Below are 12,019 nucleotides of genomic sequence, written 5' to 3' on the forward strand. Positions count from 1 at the left end.
CCGTGTACACAAAATTTATATAACACTTTTAATGGACCTGACGCCTTCACTGAAAAAAAAAAAAAGAAAATCTGTGCTGTATCTTGGTGCCATTTTTCAACATTAACAGCTGCAGGTCACCATATTTCCTGACTGCTGTTTTATGGTGTCTGCAAAGCTAAAAGGACTTTCTTATATACTTTGGTTTTCTGGGGCTTTTAAGGTATTATTTGGCTTTTAAAAAAACATCTTATGGTTGTTAAATATTGTAAGTTGAGTAAATTTATCATTTTAGAAATTATAAATGTACTAAACAAACACAATTTTTGGATTGCTGATACCAATTCATATTTCTTTTTCAAGAACTATAATACAAAAACTATATATCTAAGATGTTACCAATATTTCCCTACTATGTTTCTGCAGTGAGCAGCATGAGAGAGCGGCCAACATTAAACAAGATTTAGCTTTTAATTTTAAGCAAAGACAAAAGTGTTATCAGCTAATGTTTTAAGCTATCTATACAAAAAACAGCAGTCATTCTGTGTGTGCTATGGAGAATATAGATCTGTATCCCAGCCTGTTCTATGAACAACAGAGGAAAGGCCAGAAGAATAACACACACTTGACCGCATAGTGCGGATCGTCTTCACTGCACAGGAACCTGAATGAATCTCAGTGGTGTTGCAAAATGGCGTATTAAATATGTTTTACTTGCATATATATATATATATATATATATATATATATATATATCTACAGTACAGACCAAAAGTTTGGACACAACTTTTAATTCAATGAGTTTCCTTTATTTTCATGACTATTGACATTGTAGATTCACACTGAAGGCATCAAAACTACGAATAACACATGTGGAAATATGCACTAAACAAAAAAGTGTAAAACAACTGAAAATACCCCTTATATTCTAGTTTCTTCAAAGTAGCAACCTTTTGCTGTGATTACTCCTTTGCACACACTCTGCATTTTCTTGATGAGCTTCAAGAGGTCGTCACCTGAAATGGTTTTCACTTCATAGGTGTGCCCTGTCAGGTTAATAAGTGGGATTTCTTGCCTTATAAATAGTCATGAAAATAAAGAAAACCCATTGAATTAGAAGGTGTGTCCAAACATTTTGGTCTGTACTGTATACAGTACAGAACAGAGAGAATATATATATATTTTTTTTTTTTCTCCTCCACACTGAAAGGTCTTATGAGACCTGGTAGCGCTCAGTATGCTGCTCAAAACTAAAATTTTTGACAACCCTATTGAGACCAAACAGCTAAGGTTATGACACTAAATGAATTGTTTGGTGAGACTGTTTGTTTTTAAGAAGGAACCTACCCACACACCCGCATGTAGTAAAGTAGTAAAACCGTGGTACTTGTGAGAATTCACCGAAAATATTTTATTGGAACAATTCATGTTTTTTAAAGTGTAAATAAATGTGCTGGAAGTGGTGATGTGCAACATATGTGCTGCAACAAACCTTTCTGCTTGGATTTATTTGACAGAAAATCCCTTTTATGTTCTTTTTTTTTAACAGACACATTCTGTCCTCTACATAGAGGAAAATCGATCAACCAAAATGTACAGTTAGCCTTGGTGATATCCAGCAGCTTATTCTCGACACTCAGCAGTCGGTTGAAACTGCAGCCTCAGAAAACCTAAGAAGTTCTGAACAAATAAGAAGCTGCTGCTTAAGAGCAAGAAAGTAAACCACTACGGTTCCCATGAACCTCCGTCCTGCGGTTCATGCTGTACAAACCTCTATTTGGAAATTGGAGCAGTGGACCTGGCCACCGCTGTGAGGATTAGGACGGGGAATCTTTACTCTTCAGTGTATATAAAATCCTGAATGGTACCATTCATAATAAACACTCTGACCAGATTGCAGCAGCGTGTAGTGACGAAAGGAAAGTCTGCAATCTGGATTAACCGCAGCGACTCAATACGTGAGATGCCCTCTGAAGCCACTGCTGTCACAGGATTACATGACCTGTAAGATAAAGAAAGTGGCCAAACCACTTGAGCTGCTGGATGTTAATGTGAGGGTTAGACTTATGACAAGAGAATAAAAGTGACTGTCTCTATGAAGGCTAGAAACTGTGATGCGCAATTTTATTAATATAACAAAGCAAAGTCTTTACAAGCTATGATGAAGCGCATTGCTATCAGTAAAGTGATTCTGCTTAAAAAAGCATTTAATTCGAGCTGTGCCTGGTTTATCTGTTCTGTTTTGCTGTATTTTAATAAGATGTCAGGTTAAAGGTTTTCTTAAATAGCCCAACAGTTTGGTATGAACAACCGTGCTTTTGATTGTCACTGAAATTAAGTACCGTACCTTTAAAACGATCTAATAAATGACACTGTTGACTTTTCAGTATGAAATAAATAAAATATTTCCTTTTATTTGATTATGTGTGAAGTATTTGCTCCAAATATTAATTTTTATTTTTATTAAAAGCCTTTAAAACTGTTTAAAACATTTTGTGTATTTACTATTAGCTAAGCTTGTTTCAAAAGTTGAACACGGAAAAAAGCAAAGGGTGTGAATACTCACATAAATGTGACTTCTTGTTTTTTTTTTTCAATAAAATTGAAAAAATAAAAACGAAAAAAAACATCTCAAAACCATTTTTCCACGTTGCCATAATGTAATATTTGTGTGTATATTTGTGTGAGAACAGCAATTAATTTAATACAATTAGGAACAAAGTTTTAACATAACAAAATGTGGAAGAAGTGAAACGCTATGAATCCATCCTTTTTAATAATACATCCAGTTCATATCACATATTTACTGCATTGTAGGTCAGTTAGGATCACCAAAATAATTTTTTATGATCCTGGCATTTAGCAAATAAAACACCATTTGCTAACCCTGCAGACCCATAACAGGAAACAATTAACCTACAGGTCCACAGATCGGAGGAGGCAACCCATAGAGAGAGGTTGGAACAAGAACCGTTCTTGGTAAATTGCTGCTCATTAGAGGTTCAGTGCTGTAGACCGCGGTACATCACACATCCACATGAGCTGCTGTTTTACAGAATTTTATTTCCAAAAAGCAGTCAAAGAAAAGTAAAACAAGCCATTTTGATCAAACAAATTCCCAAAAGGGAGGAACAAGAAAAAAAAAGAAAAGAAAGAAAAGTCGATCACAGCAAGAGAAGGCCTGATGATATATACAACAGCAGACATCAATTTGGTGTCAGAGTAACTGATAGATCACTTGATGGACTCATGGCTTTCTTCACATGAGGTCAAAAAGACAAAAAAAGAAAAAAAACTAAACAAAAATTTCTGTAATGGACAGAGAAGGTTCTAAAAATCAGCTAAGGCACACTGAGCCTCTCTGAATAAAATAACACGGGGGACATGATGAGTCAGAGATATTTGTGCAACAGATGCTCAACAATACATTCCAGCAAGAACAACAACAATCTGGATTCTCTGGGACACGTATAGGCAAAGGATGCCTTTTCTCAGCAGTCGGAAATACTGAAACATCTTATGTCTTTTACTTGATAAAACACTGAATTCACTCTTTTTGTCCAGTTAGCGACACTTTGGAAAAAAACAAAAAAAACAACTCTTCACACTTCAGTGTCAATTCGCCACCTCTGTATTTACACTAATGGTGTTCTTTTGAAACAACATTTCAATACAAAATACCTATATACAGTACATCTTCATTTGTTAATCATTTTGTTACAAAATATGACTTTTCACATTAAGTTACATTGAATTAATTTTATCCAAACCTGCCAATGAGCTTACAGCGTAATAAGTACTGTGTGTGTGTGACGCAGCGGTTCAGAGCACGGCGGTCAGAATGAGGACGTTTCACACCAGAAACAGTCGATTTGAAAGGGAAGAGAGACAGCAGTTATAATCCTCCCCATCTGACAGAGAGGCAAGGTGAACTTGACGTTAATGAACAGTAATGTCTCTTCATTAGCCTGTGCAAAACCACTCATTTAGCTCATGTGATGACTAAACAATGCTGACAATCGCAGATTGAAAACCTAATTGGCTTCAGATGAAACTGTTTTTCAAGGTAAAGCAAATATGTGACTGAACTCCTTGTTCAGGATCAGTTGCCGTCCCGAGTGTGGTTAAGTTGACGCAAGTGTCCGGAGATTGTCTTGATGAAAGAAAAGGTACTTTAAAGAGAGCAGAGCTGACAAGGTGCCATGTCTAATAAATTATTAATTTTTTGCACTCAAGATACAATATAATATTCACTTGAAATTGTACATTTTTTGTCACAGCATGAAAACTACAACCACTCACTGTCATTCGGAAACAACACCAAAACACAGTTTCTCCTTTCTCAAGTCCACACGTTGTCCAGAGTATTTGCTTATGAGGACAGTTTCTATTTTTCCTACAGATGCAGTGCTCTGCAAGATTGAAACTTTTTCCAAGTTTGTCACATTACAACCACAAACTATAATGTATTTAATTAACATTTAACGCAACACAAAGAAATGAAAAACTGTGAAGTGGAAACAAATCTGGACCAGTGGAAAGGAGAAAGCTCGTTTAAGAAGTGGCATTTGTGTTATATAGGGAACGATGCAAACGTGTGGAGAAAGGAGCTCTGGGTGGGACGAAAGAAAAATTAAATCTTTTGGCCGACATGCAAGAGACAACATTGTGAGGGTGCTTTTCTTCGCTACAGACAAATAACTTAGTTGGATTTGCTCAAAAGATGCTAAATTGTGGAAGCGAGACACTTAAAAAGTGAGCTGGATGCTCACCTTTCAGCAGGACAACGACTAAGAATATAGCCAGAGCTACAATGGGTCAATCAAAGCGTATTCTTGTGTTAAAATTGCCCAGTCAAAGTTCAGGACTAAATCCATTTGAGAATCTGTAGAATAACTCAAAAATTGCTGTTCACAGATACTCCACATTCAATCTGAGGCCTTGTACGCACAGGAACGGTTTCAGAAAAGCTTTCATTCACGTGAACCTGCACAAATACGCCACTGGACGTTGCTTTAAACATGCCAAACCCATAGGGGGCAGTGTAACGCAAAGCTAAAACCTATATCAGCCAATCAGAATGTTTACAAATAACAACAACTTCCTGTTAAAAATTAAACATGGCGCCAGGAGGCCCATATGTGTGGACAGATAGGTTGAACTTTATATTATTACTGGAATACTGTATAAAGTTACTAAAAAACACAAGACGATGTCTATTGGGAATCACATGATTAAAGCAAGTATGTGGAGACATGGCGCAGTATTTGTCACAGACTGTAATATGCAGAGCCCTGCGGCCTGAGCTACGTTGAAAAAAATAGGCAAATATTTCAATCTCAGACATAAAACAAAATCAAGCATCTTATTTCCTTTCACTTCGTAACTGAGCATTGCAAAGTGTTGGGCTAACATAATAGCACGATGTAGATGAGTTTGTGCTTGTAACATGACAAAACGTTAAAAAGTTCAGGCACCGTTTTTCTCTTGTGAGCTTCACTGAAAACAGCCATGAAAGAAACCGGGACGAGAAGGTCTTATTCAGACAGGACAACATAGACACACACACAAGTGCGGGCCATAAAAACGTACAATATTAAGTTCGGGGTGATGGCCTTTGTAAATAAAGGCGGCTTTCATTACAAAAAAATACTCATCATGCTGCCAAGGCAGCGTTGCAGTTATTTAGTCACTGACTAAAAATATCAGTATTAATATAAACTTAGAAATAAATAACAATACCTCTTCCTCACTCATACAATTTTGAAGATACTTGAATAATTATGTACAACATTAGGCGTTGTGAAATGACTGGAATAAACTCAACAAGCACAAGACTTTTAAAGTTAGCTTAAGGTAATTTAGTTTCAAGTTTGAGGCAGATTGAATTAAGAAAAGAAGAAACTATTACTTTCTTCTTTTCTGCCTGTCATAAACCCTGGCTGTTGTGAAAAAAAGAGTCTAATCTATGTAAATGTTAAATCTAAAAACAAAGTAACACAACTTACAAATGTCTACAAGCAGGTTTTTTGTGTGTAATATATATTTTTTCCAATTAACTAATTATTCAAAAAAGGCATTTTTATCCCAACAAAACAAAACCAGCCACAGCTGCTCTGAAACCTAATCAGGCACTCAACTGCAGAAATGTGTGATTTTACAGCGCCCCACACATTAATCGGCACCCCTGGTAAAAAGAAAAGAAAAAAAAAATACAAATTTAAAAATTAAATTAAATCCCTGTGAAACTGAATAAGTTTTCATTACTTCTTTTTAAAATTGATCATAAAGTCTGGAAATTTATCTTCGTAAATGGGATGTTAGAAATACTAATTTCTGGCCTGACTGTTCAAAATGCAAACCAAGTAAGGCAGATGTGTTACTTGCCTAAGGCTGTCCATGTCTACAGGGATTGTCAAGATAAACAATATTTAAATATGATCAACATAAAAAAGGAAGTTAGGTGCTATTTGCGTCACAGCAGATACCAACTGAGCAACTTTCATCTCCCCAACTTGTCTCACAACTTCGCACAGCAGCGCTGTGGAAATGCAGACACTCAGTCCCTCCCCTTCCTGCTGCGGCTCACCTGAACTATCCAGGTTGAAACAATATGCTGCTGGAAGTTTAAAAATCTGCCAATTTTGCAGATCAGAAAAGCTCCCAGTTAGTAAGGAGTTTGGTACGAAATGGTACGAAAGAGCAAAAAACCCAGAACATCCATTCAGATCCTGGATTACAATGTTAAAAACATTTTTCTTCCAATTGATTGCACGGATGAATTCTGAATTCTTCCTTAAACACTTTTACATTTTTAGGTGTTCTAGTTCAGTTTTTGCTAAACAAAAAGAAATTTAAATAAAAGTTGTTTTTTTTTCTGAATTACTAATTATTTATCGGTTGTGTGTACAATGAGAAATATTGCCACTGAGCAATTCGTTACATTTGATCTGTATTAAAAAGAATCCTTTGCTTTTAGAGAAACAATCAAAAATTGATATTAAATGTTGTTGAGTTGAAACTTTACCATCATGACGACCCTCATGTCTACAGTCGGCGTGATAAATAAAAAAAGCTTAAAACAGCTGGTAGTGTGACAAAAAAGGTTGCATGAAAAGCACAGCTAAATTGCCAACATGCAGAGTGAGGGGGATGGCAAAGAGGTAAATAAAAATATCCAAAAACACACTTGGAACATTTTTCATCAGGAGATTATATTACTCCAGTAAGAGATGTACTTTTTTTTTTTTTAAGGCTTCTTACATATCCTTACCAGGGGTGCCTCTATATAGATAGATATAAGGGCTGGTGTGTTTATCTAATAAATAAAATCTGAGCTGTCACAAAATGTTACTAATCTGTTTAGGGGTGCTTATCGGTCAGTTGTTGTCATAGTGTTTCTGTTGATGAGGTTTTAGGAGCCAGGTTTGTATCAGTGCTCGGCTACCTCCTGGTGAATCTCTTCCCACTAAGGCTTCGTTGCAGCAGTGTCGACAGTTCAGACTCGCATGGCCACACAGCCCAAAAGCAGGGCGTCGCAATTCATTGGGCTGCACAGTAAAAAGCTCCAAAATTGCAACGTTTTATCACAGTAAAACTCAGCCATGAAAAGAAAAATAAATACACTGAGAAAGTGAAATAGCAAAGCCAGCAAAATCCCCTCAAGGAATAAACTCTGTGGGAGGTTCAGAGAAATGCTTCCCCTCGCTTTTAAGACAGCCTTACCCACAGCACGCTGATGGACGCCACCTTTTTTCATTTGCTTCTGCTCAGAGGTGCAGAGGAAGAGCTTCTCCTCTTCCTCCCTCCCCCTACCCCTTGCAATAAGCCTCTCGAATAAATAAAACCAAAGTGTCACGGCCTCCCGTCCAGCTGGAGGCCTCGCTGCTACCTTATGCGGCCGTTGGGGTGCGGCGCTCCCAGTTGGGATTTGGGATCCGGGCTCATGGAGCTCCAAGGGCTCTTGGCACAGGGCTGCATGACGGGGCAGGCGGTGAGGCCAACGGCGCAGATGTCGGCGGCCTCCCACAGCTCTCCCACGAGGCCGTCTACCCAGCCCTCGAGCTCCGGTCCGGTGAGGGCCGCGTTCCTCTTGGCTTGCTCCACGTAAGCCAAGCTGACGGGGATGTTGAGCACCGGGTTCAGGCCGTGGAAGCTCTGCTCCATGTAGCTGTTCTTTGCTGGCCCGTTGTGGAGCCTCAGCGTGTCCTCTGAAGACAGGGAGGAAACGACAAAGAGTCAGGGATGAGCAGTAACAAAAGCAGCTTTTTTGTAATCTAAGGTTAAGGGCCGGAACTTTAACCTAATAATTTTTATTAATTAGTTAAAGGAAAAAATGACCTGGTAAAGAAAAAATTACACATTTAACCGTAGTGTGGAGTTTGACCCCATATTCCATCTGAACTGGTGATTAAATCAGTGAATGGGGAACAGAGTGCTCCATGAGCTGCATTGAGGTTCCCCTCCTGAGTCTGGCTGGCGTTGTGGAGCAAGTGATGAGAGCGGTGCTGTTTAATAACCACGATCACATTGCAAAAACAAAGGAATTTTGCCAAGTATTTTTGGTCTAGTTTCTTAGTACACTAGCAATAAGGCAAAACCAACTTACAAGCAACTTTTCAGCAAGATATAAGAGCTTGTTTTAGGTCAAAACTTCCTAAATATTGATGAAAAAGTACTGGTTATTAGTGAAATAATCTTCCAGTGGAACAAGACATTTTAACATGTGGGAAAAATGTCTCTAAGAGTTAAGATTTTGTGCTTTTGCAGCGCAATGATTAAACATCTCAGCATAATGTTATTGTATTCTAAATGTAAACTTTCTAGATACTTATGACTATGAAGCTCTAAAACTGAAAATCTAAAGACAAAGAATATTTGTGATGAAATCAAACATCCTGATGAGGGGAGAGGAAAAAGAATCGATCAAATCAAATTGTATTTGTATGGCACGTTTCAGCAACAAGGCATTTCAAAGGCATCATGAAACTACAACAATATGCTGAACATGTGAAGACACACAGCTGTTGTATTGAGCCAAGCTCCAGTGTTGAGATTTGTTCCTCCACTAGCTGCTCCTCTCTTTGCCTTTTACAGTTACGTTTTAACTTGGTGGTGCATTCGCATCCAATTATACTCTGGATGATCTTTGCTGAAATACCTCCAAAAAAACTAAGTTATTTCTCAAAGGTCTTCCTCAACAGTTCATGAATAAAATACTTGCCTGTTTCTAACAAGGTTTATCGTCGTATAATTTAGTTTTATTAGCTGATCAAATCTAACCATCTTGTTCTAAACCAGCCATTTTCAGGTGCTTCACCATTGAAATCATAAATCGTTATCCAAAAATCTCAACATGCTCCGAGTCTAAACACACCTTGAAGCATATTTCAAGGTGGATGGATCAGGGCGAAGTATAAGCAAATGTTACTGTATTTCTTTTCCTAGTAAACATGGCCGGCTCAGTGTTTACCAGCTGGACGGTCACTGGAATGCGTAAAGAAGACTGGAATTCGAATCTCCTGCATTCCTTCATGTAAATATATATTTCTTCATAAGCATGTCGTAAAACTTTGTTGACATGGTGACGTAGACTATGTGTGCCTCTTTGAGTCAGAGTTAACTTGCTATTAGTTTAAAAACTAATAATTCAAGAAGCTTTTCTTTTATGGTTACCACATATTTGCTTCCCTGGGTAATAATAAAGACTGTACTAATAAACTATTTATTTTATAAAAAAAATTAAATAGAGGCCACCTTTTGATAAGCCTCTGTCATTTAATACAATTAGTATACAATACTGACACTTGGAATAGGTCGTGGATCATCTTGGTTGAATTTAATAACAATAAAGCTTGATAAATCATTTAAAGGTTATTTCAACACTGAGCATGTAATATACAAAAGTGCTTGAACGCACCGTGAAGCTACCATTCGTTTCCATTACAACATTATTTAGAAGTTCAGTGGCCTGACTGCAGGCCAGAACTGAAGACTGGTGTTGAATGACTCCAAAAACACACTGATGTGCGGTTCCCATGCAGACATCTTGTGACTACACCACCTAAACAATCATATTGTCAGGCGAATCTGATTATAATATTAAAATCAAAGATTCTGTTATTTTATCTTCTATCCTGGTCTACATTTGAAGGTTCGATGCAAATGAAGCAGTCACTCTAAATCTTTGACAACTGAAAAGTGGAAGAGAATAATGAAGGATGTGTGAATTTTTAGAGCCCAGTTTCAGTGTGCAGATGCTCAAGACTTAAGAAAAAGAACTCCACTACCACACAAGTCTACTGCTGAGCCAGAAAGGCCCAATTTCTCTACTTATTTATAACAGGAACTAGAGCACTAAGTGTTCAACAAGTCAGAATCAAACTTTTCAAAATACAAAATGCTTTGTACAGCGGTGAGACCTGGGAATTAGGTACAAACTGGTTCATAATTTGCTTGGATTTAAATCTGCAATTCGATCTCCCAAGTGTGCTTTTGATGTGGTGTGCCACATTGTTGCAATGCCAGATTTATGTAAACAGAAGGATCCAAGACATGCCCTCATTCCTGTTTCCTGTGATGACAAAGCCATGGAAGGGAGGCTATGAAATCACAAACACAGCTTCTCTTTTAAAGCACCCACTCCACCCTGGGCTCCAGTGAAGCTTTAAATTCCTCACTGGTCTCCTAACTGGGATGCCAGCCATCCCTTCGAAGCATGGCTATGGAGGAAGGAAAAAAAAAACACTCCTCCCCTCACACCCAGATGTTTGCAGACATCAGTGTTTTTCACACACTTGTGACAGAATGATGCAGTCAAACCCGAGGTGCAGTCAGCACATCAGACGGTTCGCTTTGTGTTATCGCTGTGTGTTATAAAGCTCTGCACCTTGAAAGACTGTTTCTGCATCTAATGCTTGTGTGTGTGTGTGTGTGTGTGTGCTGTTGCCACATCATAAAGTTTTACCAGCACTGCATGTAGGAAGGGAACATGGTGCCAGACACAGCAGTAAGTTATAAGCAGCAAGATGAAACGCTGAAACCAAAGCACATGCTGGGAGTCAAGAATGCGGTTATTCCATCTGAAAGCGTAGTTTTTAACAGAAAAATATATGAACAAACTGTGGTTCAGTACATCCCTCTTAGTACGTAATTGCTGTGACCATCTTTTTTTTTTTTTTTTTTTTTTTTTTTTTTTAGTGAGAGTGAAATACGAAAACCATAACTTCATTTATCAACCACACACCTGCTGGAGCAAACTAATATTGTTTGACACTCTTGGGATGGAAATGGAGATTTATTGATGGCCAATTAAAATTGTCCATATAGCTACTTATATTTCAAACCTTTTTCTCATATCCAAGCATTTTTGATACCAAAACCACTTAAAAAAATACTGGGAATTGTCCCTAAAGCAACTTTCTTTTTGTTCCATGTTTTTGCAATAAAACATGAAAATATCCATCGTCAGACAACTTCCCTTTCTTTAAATTTTTAAGTGTTTTTAAAACTTCTCAGAAAGAAACGAGGCCTGGAACAAGTAAGCCTTAATATAGTGGATATTGGTTTCAAATACTTTAACACCTTCATAGTTTTATTTCTACTTCAGCTTCTGTTCATGTAAGAAAATCTAGGCTAATTTATCGTTGCGCCCCCAATTTCAACTGAAGCCTGACACACTCACGACTTCCTACTGTCCCAGCTCAGAGCGCATGTGTTCGGTGAAAAAGTTTGGGTTGCAGGCAGAGCAGAGGCGGGACACAGGCGCACCACCATGAGTGGAAAAATAACTTACTTGGACCACTGTCAGAACAACCATTTACTTGTGACTAATATGTGACACAAAAACACATATTAGTCATGTGTCGTCTCATGAGAGACTCGCATGAGGCGACAGATGCAACTTCATGTGTTGTTTCTCTGCATCATTAAAGTAGCTCAGGCGGATTATTAAACCAAGCCTTCTTGGTTTAATAATCTGCCTGAACTGAGGAACTGATTACGCCGAAGTCGGCATCTCAGCTCTCATGTGACTTTCAGA

General features: G+C 37.9%; 1 protein-coding gene across 1 annotated transcript in view; it reads right to left on the reverse strand.

Moving 5' to 3' along the window:
- Positions 1–2,736: 2,736 nt before the first annotated feature.
- Positions 2,737–12,019, reverse strand: part of LOC114144899 (xylosyltransferase 1-like) — a 109,083-nt gene continuing 99,800 nt past the window's right edge. Inside the window, exon 11 of the mRNA XM_028018128.1 lies at positions 2,737–8,189. Within this exon, the coding sequence (XP_027873929.1) occupies positions 7,867–8,189 (323 nt within the window). The 3' untranslated portion in view covers positions 2,737–7,866. The remainder of the gene's footprint in view (positions 8,190–12,019) is intronic.

This window comes from Xiphophorus couchianus, chromosome 5 (assembly GCF_001444195.1).
Source record: "Xiphophorus couchianus chromosome 5, X_couchianus-1.0, whole genome shotgun sequence".
Classification (NCBI taxonomy): Eukaryota; Metazoa; Chordata; class Actinopteri; order Cyprinodontiformes; family Poeciliidae; genus Xiphophorus; species Xiphophorus couchianus.